Consider the following 15,369-nt stretch of genomic DNA (forward strand, 5'->3'; position numbering starts at 1 on the left):
ACATTTTGTGAGAACAAACATCTTAGCTTTTAGTTACAATATCCAAAAAATATTTCAAATACATGTATCAAATACTTTCAAATACTGCTGTGTTAAGCAGTACTGAACTTGTTCTGAAGAAATATTCTGCTTCGATTTAATAAACTTCAACTCCATATGATCAAATTAATTGTTAAGTTATCTAAAGCTTGCAGTTCTGCAGACATTTAATTATTTATAAAGAATGAAATTGTAGGCCAATTTCCAGTACACCGAGTTAGTCCTGAATCTACTGTGATGGAGTGAATCGCTAGCAAGTGACCTCACAAGGAGTGACCTCACAGGGAATGAGTGGAAGGTCACTTGCCTCGTTCCCCAGGGAATCCTGGATGTCCTTCGTTTCCATGGTTACCCTTTGCTCCTTTCATGACCGTCATCATATATTTCACTTCATCCATGGGAATCACACCTGCAGGGCCCATGAGCCCCCGGTCACCTTGAGAAACAGGTCGGCCACAAGTGAAAACTCCAATCCCCAACGATCTTAACATGAATTCTTAAGGTTACTTGTCAAACCACTGAAAGCCCTCACGTTGATCATTACAGGACAATGCCAAATGTTGAGGGGGCGTGGTCTAACCTTTTGGGCCTTGGGTGCCCAGGTCTCCTTTCTCTCCTTTTGGGCCTCCTACACCTTGCTGCCCTTTCTGCCCTGGAAGGCCCTCTACACCGCGGTGTCCTAACATTCCTGGGAAGCCAGTCATGCCCTGAGAGCCTCGGAGTCCTACAGAAGAATATTAGAATACACGGCAGCATGGTTATCAGTGCTGTTGTACGGTAGCACACTGAAGGCTCTCATGTCTCTGTGCTGGTAACAGCACCCAGCAATAATGCACAACAATGGTTTGTTCAAATCTGGCAATATTCACTAATATGACGCAAGTCAATTCATTGCCTTAATTCAAGCAGGTAAATAATGTATAAATGGTGTCAGTATACTTACTAGCCAATTGATGATAATTATGATAATAGAGAATGATTTCTAATGGTTCATACATGGCATTGCTAAGACTTTAAGCATAACATCATCACTCACTACAACTACATGCTCCTAGAAGACAGCCATTGGTAGTGCTGTCCAATTATAACTGCAGCTGGGCAACTACACACAGTGAAGGGAGAATCAACTGGGCTTAATTTTGTAAAATGTTGTACATATTTGAATGTTGTCATTTTGTCACTTGTTTAATGCTACTATTTGAAACCCAGGAGCAATCTACAAGAATGACAAGCATTCATAATGTTCTCATAGAACATTCTGTTGTATAACACATTAGATTTAATAAATTTTGGCTCTTTGCCAAGTAACATTGTTAAAGTGATTGACCTTTAAGTCCAGTAAGACCAGTTCTCCCGATATGTCCAGGTTTTCCTGGATCTCCCCGGGGTCCAAGGTCTCCTGGGCCAGCATCGCTTCCAGGACCTCCCCTCTCACCCTTCAGGCCCATGGGCCCTGGGAGACCAAGATTCCCCGGATCACCTGTTCTTCCCTTAGGACCTGTTGAGAAACAGTAAAGGACCCCATAGGAACAGTGTTATTTCCTCAGAAGGTAATGATGGGTGATGCGCTGTTTGGCATGTTTTGAATTTGTGATCTGGAAACGGTAAAGAACAAGATACCACTTTCCATTTTAATATTAAGATTAAGAGATTAAGCCTGAGATTAGTGACAGGTCCACAACTAAAATTATCCTCGTTTTATTTATTACTGACATTTCACCAAATGTATGGAACTCCCAGGCCTTGTTATATAGAGGATATAAAAACATAGTGACATAAAACGAGACATGAAAGACATAAAACCAAAATGGAAAAAGGCAGCAGAAAAACAAAACAACAAGAAAATCCCAAACCTTCTTACCAACCAAGGAAAGAAGGGAGTGTGTGTTGGTAACAGAGCTCAACCTTCAGAAGCCACTACACTACTGTGGTATGAGAAAAGACCGTTCACCCTAGTCTAGACTTACTGTGTCCAAATAACATGAGAAAGGTTGTCATATTTTGTAATGTTTACTGATAGAATTGTGAATACTACCATTGATCTTTTCAAGGCTAAGAAAAGAAGCCGTCCATTTAAATCTGGAATGACGGAGCATCTGTAGGAGACTGGGTCGGAGCATATGGACAATCAGTATAAAGTTTTCTACATAAATCAAGTGCTTTAAGTTATCTGAAAAATGAGAATTAGGGAGATTAAACATCTCAGAAAGATGTTGAAATGAGGCAAAATGTCCATCCTTAAATAAATCCAATATACACCTTATACCTCTCTTAGCCTAGATTACAAAAAAAAAATCTGAGATGGCTGTATTAAGCTTGTTAAAGAAAGATTTAGGAATAAAAACTGGAAGACATTGGAACAAAAAAATGGAACTCAGGGTTAACAACAAAGGTCAGCTAGGGATAGTGGTAAAAGAGCTCAACATTTAAAATCGGTGCTAACATGGCAACAGAGGGTAAGAAAATTAGACGTAATAACTTTGATAAAAGTGTCAGTAATCTTAACTCCTAATTATATGAAACCTCCTGAGCAATCTGAAATGGCGACACAGACGATGGCCAGTTACTGGCTGCTCCGTAACAGGAAAAAGCTCATTTTTTTGTTCACGTTTAATTGCAACCCGGAAAATTCACCAAATCTGATAAGAATTGACGGTGCCTAGCGGACAGACACACAGTACAAAAAGAAATCATACATGTGTAGAAACACTTTTTCCTTCTCCTCCAACTGTTTGTATTCCTCTTTCAGCCAACCTGAAGATCCACAACTAGAATGACTCTTAAACGTAATTTTTGTGGGCATAAAAGACCTATGGCTCATGTTCGCACACTATTCACCGTGGAAAATCAAGCCTGTAATGCTTGGGGACAGCGCAATGCTAGCTCCCCCCTTCCCTTTGTGAGAGGTACAAAGTACCAAAGGGAAAATCGTATCATAAGCGTAGCGTAAACTTTCTTGTACAAGGATACCGCCGCTCAACTGTGTCTCCTTGCCTTCGGCATCTGAGAGCAGGCCTGCAGAAATAATCTGGCGAATAACCTGCGATAGTCATGCAAGATGTCAAATCTTGACACCCCCAGAACTGAAGTACACCCACACTTTCCTTCTCCATCGTGAGAAAAGACAGCCGCTTAACCAGCCATTTATTAGGTGTTCACGGGTATTATTTATTAACGGTATTACCTGGAAGCCCAGGTTCTCCTGGGGGTCCAAGGGGTCCTTCATGACCAGGCACCCCAGGGTAGCCCAATGTTCCTGGAGGTCCGGGTCTTCCTGTTTCTCCTTGTAAGCCCGGAGGTCCTACTTCACCTTTGCTCCCGATCAGCCCAGGCATCCCCCTCACACCTGCCGAGTACACCGACTACGGTTACGCGCCGCGTGGCTTCCTGGACACCATTCTGCAAAGCTGCTGCTTCAGCGTGGAAAAGTGAGGTCATCATCTGAAGTGACAAAATTAGACCCAGAAAGCAGGCCTTGCAGAGAGACTCTACCTGGGTAGCCGAACGGTCCAGGCTCTCCAGACAGACCTTTTAACCCTTGGGCACCTGGCAAACCTGGGTCTCCTTGAGGTCCAGGAGACGCTCCAAGGGCATCGCCATTGGCACCCTTAAGACCCGGCTCCCCGTGCACCCCTGGCAAGCCTGGATCTCCATGAGCCCCCGTGGAGCCTTTAATGCCAGGACTGCCCAGGTCGCCACGAGGTCCAGGAAAACCTGGGTGGTGGTCCACATGAATGTAAGACAGGAAGAACCCTCCGATACCCTCCTCCACTGACAAAAGCTTGCATACAATACAGCTGTGAATAGGTAAACCTCCATAGTGGCAGCTCACCTGTTACTCCTGGTGACCCTGCTCTACCCACGTCTCCTTGCTCTCCTTTAAGCCCCAACCCTCCGTGTGATCCTGTGACCCCCTTAGGACCAGGAACTCCTAAAATACACAGGCATTCTCATGTTGATTTAAATGGGGCCATAAATATTAGCAAATGCTTATCAACAAAGAAAACTGTCAACATGTATATCCCTAGAAAGAAAACAGATTCAGGACATTCCTATTACGTAATTACGTTATATGAAGTTACCTGGGAGTCCTTCCAGTCCAGCAGATCCAGGGTGGCCCCTCTCTCCTGGTGGTCCAGGGACTACCTCACAGTCCCCTAGAGAAATAGCAGAGCCGAGAGCTAAGGAAAGTGCTAAGGAAACCAACAGTGTGACAAAGGACACAGACGCCACAGTGGACCTGTGGATTGCCTGCTTTGCAAATACCATAAACACACTCGCATTCAGAACAAAGCAACCAAAGCAAAAAGCAATCAGCACATTCCGTCATGCTCAAATCAGACCGGGCCCATTGCCCAGTGGCGGAGCAAAACACACAAAGTCATAACGCATCTCAAAACTGTGTCTGTGAATAGTTAAAAAAATAACCAAATCAAAGGAAAGAGGTTAATAATGCCAAAAGCTTCTTTAACCGTGACCGTGAACAAAAGAATGGTGGCAATGCAATGAAGCACTAGAAAGGAAAAGCAGGTCTGGCTTGTCACCCATCCAGCTACCTTCTCCACGCCAATCGTCTCCGTCCTCTCTTGGGTTACAGTCCCCTTGGAATGGCAAGCGAGATATGATGACAGATAGAAACAGATAATAATATAGCAGATACAGACAGACAGAAGCAATAGCAGCTCAGGCCTTTTTATTAAAGGACCGTTTCAAGCAAAACCATCATTTGGTCATCAACTCCTGGTTCACGTTCCTCAAAAACTGAGTGGTAATCCTCTCATGACTCTGGTAAGGACCCGTTACACGGCAAAAGACTCAGCTATGGGAAAGGGGCCAAGCTGGCCCTTAGTAAACTATTTTGCATTTAAAAATTATACTTTAAATATTTGTGTATAAACCACCCTGTTTTGTGGTATTTATGACTAGCCTGTTCTGTCCTGAGTATCCAAGGAGACGGAAGCACTAGGGAAAGCCTTCCTTATCCTCTCACGGAGTGCTCATTTAGTGCATAACCTGAAGCAAAACGCAGCTCTGAAGGTTAAGGGCTGCGCTTAGTCCAATTGTCTTTACAGTGTCACAGAACTGAAGTGCTTGCAGAAGCCATGATTCTTTAAAGTAATGAGAACATTTTAATGTAGAGTGACAAGACAGAAACATGAAGAAATAAAGGAAGAAATGAGCAAGAGAAGTAAAGATCAAATGTAATTAAACAGAACTGAGCATAGGCAACCATCTCAGATCTGATTTACAAGGTCCTGATCTGATTTACAAGGTCCTGATTTGATTCGATATCGATTCTGTTTAGGATTAGGTTTTCTAAAAGCGCTTCATTTAGAACCTAATTTATGGAACATTATTGTTTGATGTTTAAATGGTTCATATTGGGGTAGGTGGGGTGGGGGTGCATGTAGCCTAAATGTACCCATATTAACTATGCAAATGTACCCATATTAACTATGCAAATGTACCCATATTAACTATGCAAATATACCGATATTAACTACAGACTTCTCCATATTAACTACAAAAATGTACCCATATTAATTAAGAAAATGCTTATATTCGAAGTGATCGATCTTGAGATTTTAAAAATTAACTTTGGATTGACCAAACAAAGATCACGATTAATACGAAAACCTGTATCTTTAGCCTGCCTTAAAGTTTAAAGCTTAAATACGACACCAACAGTTGGACTAAATAAAGGGAGCTCAGTACCTGGGATTCCCGGCAGGCCTGGATTTCCGTCATAACCGCTTATGCCTGGATCGCCAGGAAGGCCCTTTACACCTTTGAGCGCTGCGATCACACGGCCAGGTTCTCCACGCTGTCCGACCAACCCTGGCAAGCCGCGTCTGCCTGGGAAGCCCCTCTGCCCAGGCTCACCAACTGGTCCCACACCCTGCACAAACCCCGTCAGCGTGACAGAACAGAGCACAGCAGCCGGCCCATGCCATGCCTCACCTACTCACTGAGCACTCGACACAGTGAGCGTGCAAAATGGTATCATTTTGAGGATGAAAGCTCCTTTTTTGGTGTTGTTGTTTTCACACAAACACTGTCATGTTTAAATAAAAATATTAAAAAATCTAAATTCATTATGAATCAAATTTCACTGATATCATGAAGTTCATCATTATTATTGGTGCACGTTCACCCCGGGAACTGGAAATAAAGATCTTACGGGTAGCCCAGAAACTCCAGGAATCCCGTTTTCCCCGCTTAGCCCAGGTCCGCCTTGGTCGCCCTGTCCCCCACGAAAACCTGGATCTCCTGGAACCCCTGATGTACCTGTTGAACACACACACACACACACACACACACACACACACAAAAACCCATGGTGAGAATAAGATAACTTTCCTTTCCTTTCCGGTAAGTAAAATCGTAACGTTTCATGAAAAAAGGGCACCTTTCTCTGTAACTTCCTTTCCTTCTCCTTTGGCACCCTTATCTCCAGGCTTCCCCACAGGTCCTGGAAAACCCTACGTAAACAGGTTTTGGTTAGATTTACCACCCATGTCAAATGGTTGGAAATACGTTTCTGTATTGACTTATCTGTGGGATCCATGTTTTATCCGAAATATACGGCTAGTTACTAACCGGCAGCCCGGTGACGCCCGAGTGTCCTGGGTCGCCCTGGTCACCTTGCTGACCCCACTCGCCCGCCATGCCGGGCTGCCCGGGAAGCCCTGCTTCACCAGGGGGTCCCGGTGGGGAGTGGACCTCTCTGCATTCACACAGACCGTGCTCGCCTAGCCAGAGAGAAACACGCCACCGTTCGATGTTAGCTGCACGACATGTGACGAAAGGCCGCTAAATCCGCAAGAGGACGCAGTATGGCTTTTGGCTAAGGAGCAGCGTCCATTTAACGTGATGAAGAGACGTGGTTGGATCAAGACAGATTCTGCAGGGACCGGTGCCGTGGACGCGTCAGGCCTTCGGCGGCCGATCGGCCGTGGCGAATCGGAGAAGGGGATGACGCTTGCCGGTGCTGTCGGCCTTACCTTTCTGACCTTTTGCACCTGCGCTTCCCGGTCGACCGCGTGTTCCTTTAGGGCCTTCACAGAGCTCATCACCTGCGGCCAGACACACCCACATTGGGCACAAAGTGCCACAGTTATAACGAGACACAGGTAGGTACACGCACACCACAGCACACGGTGGCATCAGTGCTGCTCCAGGCTGTCATCCGCCCAGGGAGAGGCGCTCTCACATGTTCCCTTGGGTCCAGGAGGTCCAATTATTCCTTGTTGCCCATCGAAGCCAGGAGGCCCAGGATGTATGGCTGGAATTCCAGGCTCCCCAACTTCTCCCTTATGACCCTTCAGTCCATCAGATCCTTTAGGTCCGAACCAATCTGTGCATTGAGACACATGGGATAGTTTTGTATGGCAGTTGAGAGGTTAGGTGGGAGTTAGGTCAGGCCAGCAAAACCTCCACACACCTGATTGCTGTTCCTTAGCACTGGGCCCCGGGGGACCTGGGGGTCCTTTAGGCCCCAGGGGGCCAGAACTCCCTGGTAGTCCACGTTCCCCTATAGGGCCTGGAGGACCTGCTTCAGAAATCAAAGAGTGACGAAAACAACAGAAAGTTAAACTATCGCGAGAAAACCTTCATATGCAGATAGACTGCTTTCTAGTCTAAGACAGCAGAGACACGGTAATATTCCATTTAATTCCAATACCTCCAGTCCAGCCCGGCGGCGTATCGATCAGATCTCCCGGCTCTCCCGGCTCCCCCTAAGGAATTATTCACACATCAGCACGTGTCAGTGTTTCGCCGAGCGCCGATTCTCTGAAACGTTCTCGCATATAACGGCATCACGGTGGAGCGAGTGCCCAACGATGACATGTACCTTACGGCTCGGCGGTGCTGGGACACCCGGCAAACCCGCATCTCCCTGCCAGGGGTGCGGTGGAGGGAGAGAGAGAGTGGTTAGGTACCTCACCAGCTTTGTACTGGATCAGATCCCCCTACCCCCCACATAAACGTCGTACCTTAGGTCCTGTTCTCCCGTCTCGTCCAGGGCTTCCCTATTAGTAAAATGAGATTATTGAAGTGAATCTTTAAAGAATTATTATGAATTACTTACATTTTCCCCAAAGAATTAAAAGGGAATTATTAATGTTTACCCGTTCCCCTGTAAAGCCTGGAAGTCCTGCCTCTGCTTTGGTGGACAGATACCCCTGCAAAAAAAATATACACATGAATGATGTAAAGGGAGAAACATGACAACGGTGGAAAAACCATTACTTTAATGAACTGGGGAAAATTAAGGTTGATATTTTATAACTCTTTGACTTATTTTAAAATAAAATATGACCAAGAATCTCTGACTGCCTGGCAGAACGTGGAAAACGTCTTTTGCTCCTACACTAATGTTCCGATTCTTTTAGTTCTTATATAACTCTTAATTGTGATACAGAAATATCATTTCAGCGTAGATATCTTTACATTTATATTTAATGTCAAGCGCTCTCGGCTGCATTTTGTGTATGAAAGGTGCATACAATAACAGCAATGATGACAATTTCGCGGCAGTCGGAGGGCCGAGACAGGAGCAGGTGACCAACAGCAGGCAGGGGCGACATACCTGTACTCCTGCTTCACCCTTCACGCCCTTCTGACCCTTCTGACCCTGTGGCGGGAAGCACAGAGTGCCATTACATTATTAAGCCTAATCCGACATTCAGGATAAGGGGGAAAATTGTGCAATCTTCATTTATTTATTTTTTTTGCCAATCCATTAAGGCAATAAATACAAAATGCACGAAACATATTCATTTTATTTCAACTCTACAGAGAAACGTGTCCAACTGTGACCTGACCGGTTTAGGCGGTCCTTGGTATTGCTCAGTAGAGTTTCCTGGTGGCCCTGGTTCTCCACTCTCCCCCTGGTGGTTAAAACAAATATTGCAGCAGAGGTGAGTTCAGAAAGAAAGACATTTCATGTAAAATTCGGATCTAGAATTTGCTGACAGACATAAAGGGGGGGGGGGGGGGATATTTGTCTTACAGTTTGTCCTTTTTCTCCTTTCAAGACCAGAGGGGGACTGCCCTGCGAAGAGGAGACAGCGATGAGATTGAAAAGAAAAGGAGTTTTGAAGAAACTATAGTTTAGTTTAATGGTACTGATTCTACCTTTGGTCCTTGGGGTCCAGGAAGTCCCTTTGATCCCTGTAGTGGAAAATATAAGTTGAGGATGATGTGTGACGTGTGGAGTGTATGAGAGGGTGAGTAAGCATACAGTACTCACTTTAGGACCATGAAGTCCAATCCTTCCTGGATAACCTGGCTGTCCAGGAGGGCCCTTGTTGGACAAAAAAAGCCCACAATATTTAACAGACACTTTTGAGCATAACCTTAATACGCCCGAGGGGATTAGGATACTGCTGAACTCACAGGGTCTCCTGGAAATCCTGGATGTCCTGGATCTCCCTGTATGCAGACAGCAGGGTGAAGCAGAAGAACGCATTACATAAGGGGCCGAACTGAGCTTCTCGCAGTGGGCACAGCTCATAAAACAATGGCAGTTTGCAACTTTCGGTATTGTTCTGTTATTATGGACCGTGGCCAACGTAAGAGGCAACTTTGGGCTGTTCATGCATACAGCCTCACATGACTGTCTGATTCGAATCTTTCTCACCCGAAATCTCTCCATGTAGACAGAAATGTCCAGGTTGTCTCCCTTCTCACCCTTCCTGCCTGGTTCACCCTGTAGAGACATACAGAGAGAGAGAGAGAGAGAGAGAGAGAGAGAGAGATACAGAAACCGTCCCAAAGAGACAGAGAGAACATGAAGCATCACTGTGAATGTGATATAAAGGAGAGTTTGGGGTTGCAGCTTCATGACTTGGGAAGTTCGTTCTCAGTTGTTTTCCTGTGAGAAAGGTTACAGTGTGTACTCGGCACACCTCCACTCCGTGTCTGCCGTCGTGTCCGTAGCGGCCCGGCGTTCCAGGATCTCCATGGGTTCCGTTACAGCCGTCAGCACCTGGTTTTCCCCGAGAGCCTGGCTGTCCCGGGTGTCCCTGTGTGTGAGAGTTTAGCTCAGAGAAGCTGCAGAGAACAGCTTAACCCACAGAGAGAGGGGGAGCTTTTTACCTTTGGAGTGCGCCACCTGTTCAATGGCTAGAGTTTGAGCATGTGAGAATGCATTTGTGGGTTAAAACTTCCATTACCAAACCAATTCCCACTTACTGGAATGCCGTCTGTTCCTGAAAACCCTGGAACTCCTGTCATTCCCTATAGAAAAGTCAGAGACATTCAGATCATTGCTCAAAAAACAGAAAAAAACCCCAAACATTTGATGTTTTAAACATTACAATTCATTACATTTCACTCAGTTACAGTCAGCATACATATTTTTTAAATTGATGTCGGAAAAAAAACCAGCAAGGCTTTACATTAGTGTTGGTTACTGGTGAATTAGAACGATTTAGCATGAATTCCCAATCAAAGGGCAAAACAGGTTGAGGTTCCTTACCACAGATCCTTTAGGCCCTGTGTTCCCTGGCGTGCCTGCGTCTCCCTTCTGTCCTATGTGGCCTTGCAGGCCGTGTTCGCCTGGGCGTCCTGGGGGCCCTCTGTGGCCCTGGGGCCCAAGAGGACCTGGCTGACCCTGTAATGGAGATAAAGAAGCATGTGGCACCGAGGTCGATGTCTACATTACACCATGTATGTGTGCTGAACGTGAGCTTTAAGAGGGCGTAGCACGGCATGGCGTGGTAGGTGACAGGAGTGTAAAAACTCAGGTTCATAAAATAAAAGTCCTGCTATGGTTCCGTGTCAGCTTGAGCAAGTGACCAGATCCTGAACAAAATCTGGAGGTGGATTTTTACCTACTGAACCTGAATTATTTTCGTCTGTGACATGCAGCGAATATGGACTCACCTTATGGGCAGAAAGGGGTTTAAAACGGCCTATAAGACTTTATCCAGACCTCGTAGAAAATACATCACAACAAAAAAGAAGCACATTCTATATTGTGTCATTTATCACATGCTGACTATTCAATTTTCATTAAGCTAAGGTTCCCCTCTGGATGAAATTGACTACATGTGATCACTAGATGGCAACATCTCCACATGCATTATTCATGCTCTACGCTTCCATCTGGTGGATTTAAGACCAAGTGTGTTGGGAATTGCACTTGGCCGTGTGATGGAACTGAAGTAGCTCACTTCTCTGATAAAGGGCTGTGATAGCCTGGGACTATGATATCACAAATACACATTTCAAACAGTCTCCTATCTGCTTCTACACACACACACACACACACACCACACACACACACACACACACACACACACACACACACACACACACTCACACACACCCCTCACACACACACACACTCACACTCACACTCACACACACACACACACACACACACTCATACCCTCCCCCACACACACACACACACACACTCACACTCACACACACACACACACACACACACACACACACACACACACACTCATACCCTCCCCCCCCACACACACACTCATACCCTCCCCCCCCTACACACACACACATACACACACACGCACACACACACACCACACACACACACACACACACACACACCCTCCCCCCCACACACACACACACGCACACACACACACACACACACACACACACTCATACCCTCCCCCCCCACACACACACACACAAACACTCACTCACATTGCCCACACACACACAGATACACCCATACTCCCACACACACACACACACACACACACACACACTCATACCTTCCCCCCCCCCACACACACACAAACACTCACTCACATTGCCCACACACACAGATACACCCATACTCCCCACACACCACACACACACACACACACACACACAGATACACCCATACTCCCCCCCCCCCCCCACACACACACACACCCATACTCCCACACACACACACAATGTTCAGAGCTGCTGTTGCTGAGCTGTTGGTTTCTTCTGAAATGTGGGACGCTTTCAGTTCAAATTTAAAAAAAGATAAGAAATCCTGCTCAGGCTTTACTTCCTTAAAACGTACGGTTGCTACGGTGACCTGTTCAAACCAAAACAGGTGTTCTCCTCTCCTCAACAGCTCCACATCACCCCTGCATCGTTCTCTGTCTCGTTCCTTCCTCAGGTTAGAGCACAGTGTATATCAGAATGCAGGCGCCTCTCCCTGCTTGTACAAGAGCGTAAGAGAGTGTTAAATGACGCAGGAGGACGTGACAGCCTCTTTATAATTATAATAAAATAAGAATAAGACTCCCGAGAGTAAAGCAGGGGGATGTTCACGCGTCTGTGAGCTCTGCTCTGAAAGGCTTCTAATCACGTCTCTCCCACAGCCTGAGAGCGTACCTCTGCAGCTAGACAGAGAGGGTCACTCGCCTCAGGGCAGGAGCATCATGGGAATGAGGATGAGGGGTTGATACTGAAGGCTCTGGTGAGAGACAGGGAGAACTCTGGATGTAAAGGTGCAGACGCGATCGTAGCGGTTTGGGAGGTCATGGCCAGATGAGAAGTAACCAATGACGAGGACTGGCACAAAAGTCACAGTGCTGAAGCTTAAGTAGAACAGACATCCAATGAAAAGATCCTTGGTAAACAAGCATGCTGTCCTCAGGGCTGGCGTGGGGTATATCTGTGGGGTATAGACAGATGGGGGTGGGGTATGTGTGTTGGGACTTGTGATGGAACCCTCTTCTCTGATAAAGGACTCTGCTCTGGTTCTGATCAGGTCTGGGTCTTGCGCAAAAACCCTGCATCTGTTCACTGTGGGCTTACAGCCAGCACAGCCTACGGATACTACAGTCACACCCAGATGCAGATCTAAATATGTGAGGCTTTTCCCAAGAAAAAGGGAAATGAATTACAATAACTCCCAGGGAGATGTTTATGTCATCAAAACTACTCATACAGTTGGTGGCCTTTGGTTACAAGATGTAGAGGGTGCTTTAGTAGAAACCAGTTAATATTAAATCTGAATCACATATTTATGCGCAGAGGAAGCATGCAAACATGGTTTAAAACTCAGAGCCAACCCTGGGTGGTCTGTCGCAGACTGGGCACGTAGAATGCAAACCTTCTCTCCAACTGTTTGCTGTTTTAACGTGATATTAAACGTGTGATATAATGTGTGTTAACAGTTACGGACTGTAGCAGATTGGTCAGCACGCGCAGTTTGTCAGTGACCATTGACCCATTCATCGCTGGACAGTTTTTGGCAGCGGCATCACATATCTCAGGGATTACGACTGCATTATAGTGTCGTTAACGCTGACGTGGGACTGTTGTGGTTTTGCGTGCCAGTATCACTGCTGTATCGAGCACAGTCGGCCAGCCAAACACTCCCGACCTCATGTTCTGAAGATGACCACTGATGAAGGACTGAACGATGGGGAACAATCTGTGCACGGCACCAGAAGGTCCTCAAGGCATCTACAGTTAGAGTTTATAATAGGGTTGGGGAAATGAGTTTGCAAACACACATTTACACACATCTGCCTCTCTTGGAAACTTTCATTATGTGTGCTGTGACCTTTAACCTAAAAGCCATGGCGACGCAACCTTGTACGTTTGACAAGTATTTGAGTAATATTTGAGTAATACCGCTGAGCACAACGCGGGGCGAGGCAGGTGTGTTGTCCAACCACTGGCCCCTTTTGCTACCATACAAAACAGCTGCTAAATTTGTGTTTGCCAGTTCCACACAGTCAGACACAGGGTGAGCCTAGCATGGAGTGAACTAAATATATAAATGTGTGCGTGTCGTTAAAGTCTTTCAGAACTCAAAAGGCTAACCATGGGACAGAGAATTGACATTGGCTGGGAGGTCAGTGACCAGCGGCCCATTGATGGTGTGCCCTGGGTCATGACTCGGTGCTTCCTCACACACCTCCTGCCTCGGCCTTTGGCACACCTCAAGAAAAGAGGGTGAAAGGGTGGAGAGAACGACAGAGCGGAGGGAGGGAGAAGAACAATTCACCATCAGGCCCAACTCGAACACAGAATACCTTACAACAGATGGCACATGGCTGTCGATGTCGGCAAACGCGGCTGAGTGGGCCCACACTCCGCAAGTCGGTACTGTTCTGCCAATGGAGTGATGGTGTGTGTTCTCGTGTGAAGTCTGTAGTTTCACCGGAGGAGTGACGGTGTGTTCTCGTGTGGGTGGGGCACCCCTGCACACAGCAGAACGGCGTCCCCGCACGGCCACAGCAAGCTTAGGCCTGGTCACTGATGTGTTTATGCAGGCAGGGCTGGTATACCGTACCGTGGTGTTTGCGTTTCAGGGCCGGCACAGTTCTGAGGAACGTTGGTTAATAAGATCTACGCGGGGTGAGACGCACGCGCACACACAGGCATGCACGCATACACACACAGGCACGTGCATGAGAGAAAATATTTCTGGCGCTAGTCACCGTTTAGAGATCAGAGCTGATCTGTTAGCGTGTGACCCCACTTCACAGACGCTCGTGACCTCATACAAATGCTGATGTGAAAGATATCGGGTATCGTCTGGTCGTAACAGCGAGCTGTTTTTAAGGGATACAGACGAAGCATGTTTACGCTCTTGGAGTCACACCTCAGCTCCTGATTGGCAGGCACACCAAGGCCTTCCCCCAGTCTCAGCCGAAGAGAAGGATAAGCCGGAGAGAGAGAGAAAGGGAGGACATGGAGGAGGAATGCACAGCAAGCGCGATGCGGACACAGGCGTGCCCTATGACCCCCGGTGTCAGCAGGAGGGCAGAGAACCAGGCAACTCTGCGCGCCAGAGCAAAGGAGCCAAGGAGCCAAGGCTGCTCGCTCGAGCACTTAGCGCCTCGAAAAAGTACAAACGGAATCCTGATGAGGAAACAGGTTATTAGTCAAATCCCAGCTGGAGAAACACTCTAAGCAGGAGGGAGTGTAATACCGTGAGGAGGAGGCCTCACAGGGCACTGTGCTTTAGCCCGGGGGTGCCCGCAGTGCCGGGCCATTTCCTGTTTCCTCTCACATTCCTGATCTCTCTCCTGTCGCCTCATCCACCCCTGTTTTCTTTTTTTTTTGCCTCGCGCCCTCATTCCCTGTTCACGTCCAGCGCCCGTCCTTTCTGGGCCGACTTTTCCGAGCTCCTCTCATGGCCGCCGTCCTGTCGGGCAGAGGGGTTAAACCCGACCCCACTCACCCTGGGTTGCCAGACAGCAGCTTCCTGCTCTTCTTCCATTACATCACTCTCCAGGAATTTATGGCAAAGAGGAAAAAAGGAAAAAGATTAAGAACGCGCTTCAGTGGCTCTCTCTTATTCCCGACCAGCTGGTGCAGCTGCAACCAGGAACCTCTATGGAT

At 46.9% G+C, this 15,369-nt stretch overlaps 1 protein-coding gene across 4 annotated transcripts in view; it reads right to left on the bottom strand.

Annotated features, from left to right (window-relative positions):
• The window catches only part of col4a2 (collagen, type IV, alpha 2), a 56,480-nt gene that overhangs the window by 6,981 nt on the left and 34,130 nt on the right, over nt 1-15,369 (bottom strand). For 2 of the 4 annotated variants that reach the window (XM_027024409.2, XM_027024410.2), the window contains exons 5-33: nt 10,526-10,660; nt 10,240-10,284; nt 9,954-10,070; nt 9,686-9,754; nt 9,442-9,477; nt 9,296-9,349; nt 9,181-9,216; nt 9,056-9,097; nt 8,868-8,933; nt 8,633-8,677; nt 8,172-8,225; nt 8,037-8,072; nt 7,895-7,939; nt 7,724-7,778; nt 7,484-7,594; nt 7,253-7,396; nt 7,044-7,115; nt 6,640-6,791; nt 6,449-6,521; nt 6,221-6,327; nt 5,755-5,938; nt 4,596-4,640; nt 4,122-4,196; nt 3,872-3,970; nt 3,532-3,753; nt 3,224-3,385; nt 1,367-1,537; nt 620-763; nt 347-475 (exon numbers count right to left, since the gene is read on the bottom strand). In XM_027024409.2, the coding sequence (XP_026880210.2) occupies nt 347-475; nt 620-763; nt 1,367-1,537; nt 3,224-3,385; nt 3,532-3,753; nt 3,872-3,970; nt 4,122-4,196; nt 4,596-4,640; nt 5,755-5,938; nt 6,221-6,327; nt 6,449-6,521; nt 6,640-6,791; nt 7,044-7,115; nt 7,253-7,396; nt 7,484-7,594; nt 7,724-7,778; nt 7,895-7,939; nt 8,037-8,072; nt 8,172-8,225; nt 8,633-8,677; nt 8,868-8,933; nt 9,056-9,097; nt 9,181-9,216; nt 9,296-9,349; nt 9,442-9,477; nt 9,686-9,754; nt 9,954-10,070; nt 10,240-10,284; nt 10,526-10,660 (2,725 nt within the window). The remainder of the gene's footprint in view (nt 1-346; nt 476-619; nt 764-1,366; nt 1,538-3,223; nt 3,386-3,531; nt 3,754-3,871; nt 3,971-4,121; nt 4,197-4,595; nt 4,641-5,754; nt 5,939-6,220; nt 6,328-6,448; nt 6,522-6,639; nt 6,792-7,043; nt 7,116-7,252; nt 7,397-7,483; nt 7,595-7,723; nt 7,779-7,894; nt 7,940-8,036; nt 8,073-8,171; nt 8,226-8,632; nt 8,678-8,867; nt 8,934-9,055; nt 9,098-9,180; nt 9,217-9,295; nt 9,350-9,441; nt 9,478-9,685; nt 9,755-9,953; nt 10,071-10,239; nt 10,285-10,525; nt 10,661-15,369) is intronic. The other 2 variants (XM_027024411.2, XM_027024412.2) reach the window with 2 other exon arrangements.

This window comes from Electrophorus electricus, chromosome 25 (assembly GCF_013358815.1).
Source record: "Electrophorus electricus isolate fEleEle1 chromosome 25, fEleEle1.pri, whole genome shotgun sequence".
Classification (NCBI taxonomy): Eukaryota; Metazoa; Chordata; class Actinopteri; order Gymnotiformes; family Gymnotidae; genus Electrophorus; species Electrophorus electricus.